This window comes from Octopus bimaculoides, chromosome 27 (genome assembly GCF_001194135.2).
Source record: "Octopus bimaculoides isolate UCB-OBI-ISO-001 chromosome 27, ASM119413v2, whole genome shotgun sequence".
NCBI lineage: Eukaryota > Metazoa > Mollusca > Cephalopoda > Octopoda > Octopodidae > Octopus > Octopus bimaculoides.
Window position 1 is genome coordinate 14,209,909 of NC_069007.1, and position 617 is coordinate 14,210,525.

The 617-nt window shown below is 41.3% G+C and overlaps 1 protein-coding gene across 1 annotated transcript in view; it reads right to left on the reverse strand.

The window, feature by feature from the left end:
* Positions 1-617, reverse strand: part of LOC106877417 (E3 SUMO-protein ligase RanBP2-like) — an 11,586-nt gene that overhangs the window by 7,777 nt on the left and 3,192 nt on the right. The window contains exon 5 of the mRNA XM_052977142.1: positions 39-212. Within this exon, the coding sequence (XP_052833102.1) occupies positions 39-212 (174 nt within the window). The remainder of the gene's footprint in view (positions 1-38; positions 213-617) is intronic.

Below are 617 nucleotides of genomic sequence, written 5' to 3' on the forward strand. Positions count from 1 at the left end.
GAGGGGGGCAGAGAGAGAAAAAGAGAAATGTTAGTTACCAAATATAGCTGGTTCAATTCCTTGCATTCTCGGAGTTGCTGTTGCAGGGACACATTAAATTTGGTCAACTCCTTATTTTGGTCGACTATTGGCTTGAGGATTGAGATGTGAGACAGCTGTAGAGCACGCAACTGGGCATCGAGACGCTCAGGACTGGGTCGCACGTGACTGCCCTGTAGATGACAACAACAACAAATATGGTACAACGATCTGGCAATAAATGACATCACTCATATAACGCTGATACTCGTTTCACTGATACAGTTTATCACCGGATGCCAAGACGAGGACACACACACACACACACACATTTGCATGCATGTATACGTATATTCTTTTACAAGAAGACAGTAAATTTGAAGTTTCAGCCAGCTATGCCCTCATCCAAAACGTTGAAGCCACTGTCAACATTATTCTTGTGAAAGAATATGTACTCTACAAATAGTAAAGGGTAACACTCCACCCTCCAGTTAAGTATAAAGAAACACGATATAAAAAAAGCACACAACCATACACATATATAGACACACGCACACACGATGGTCGTCTTTCAGTTTTCATTTACCAAATTCACTTAC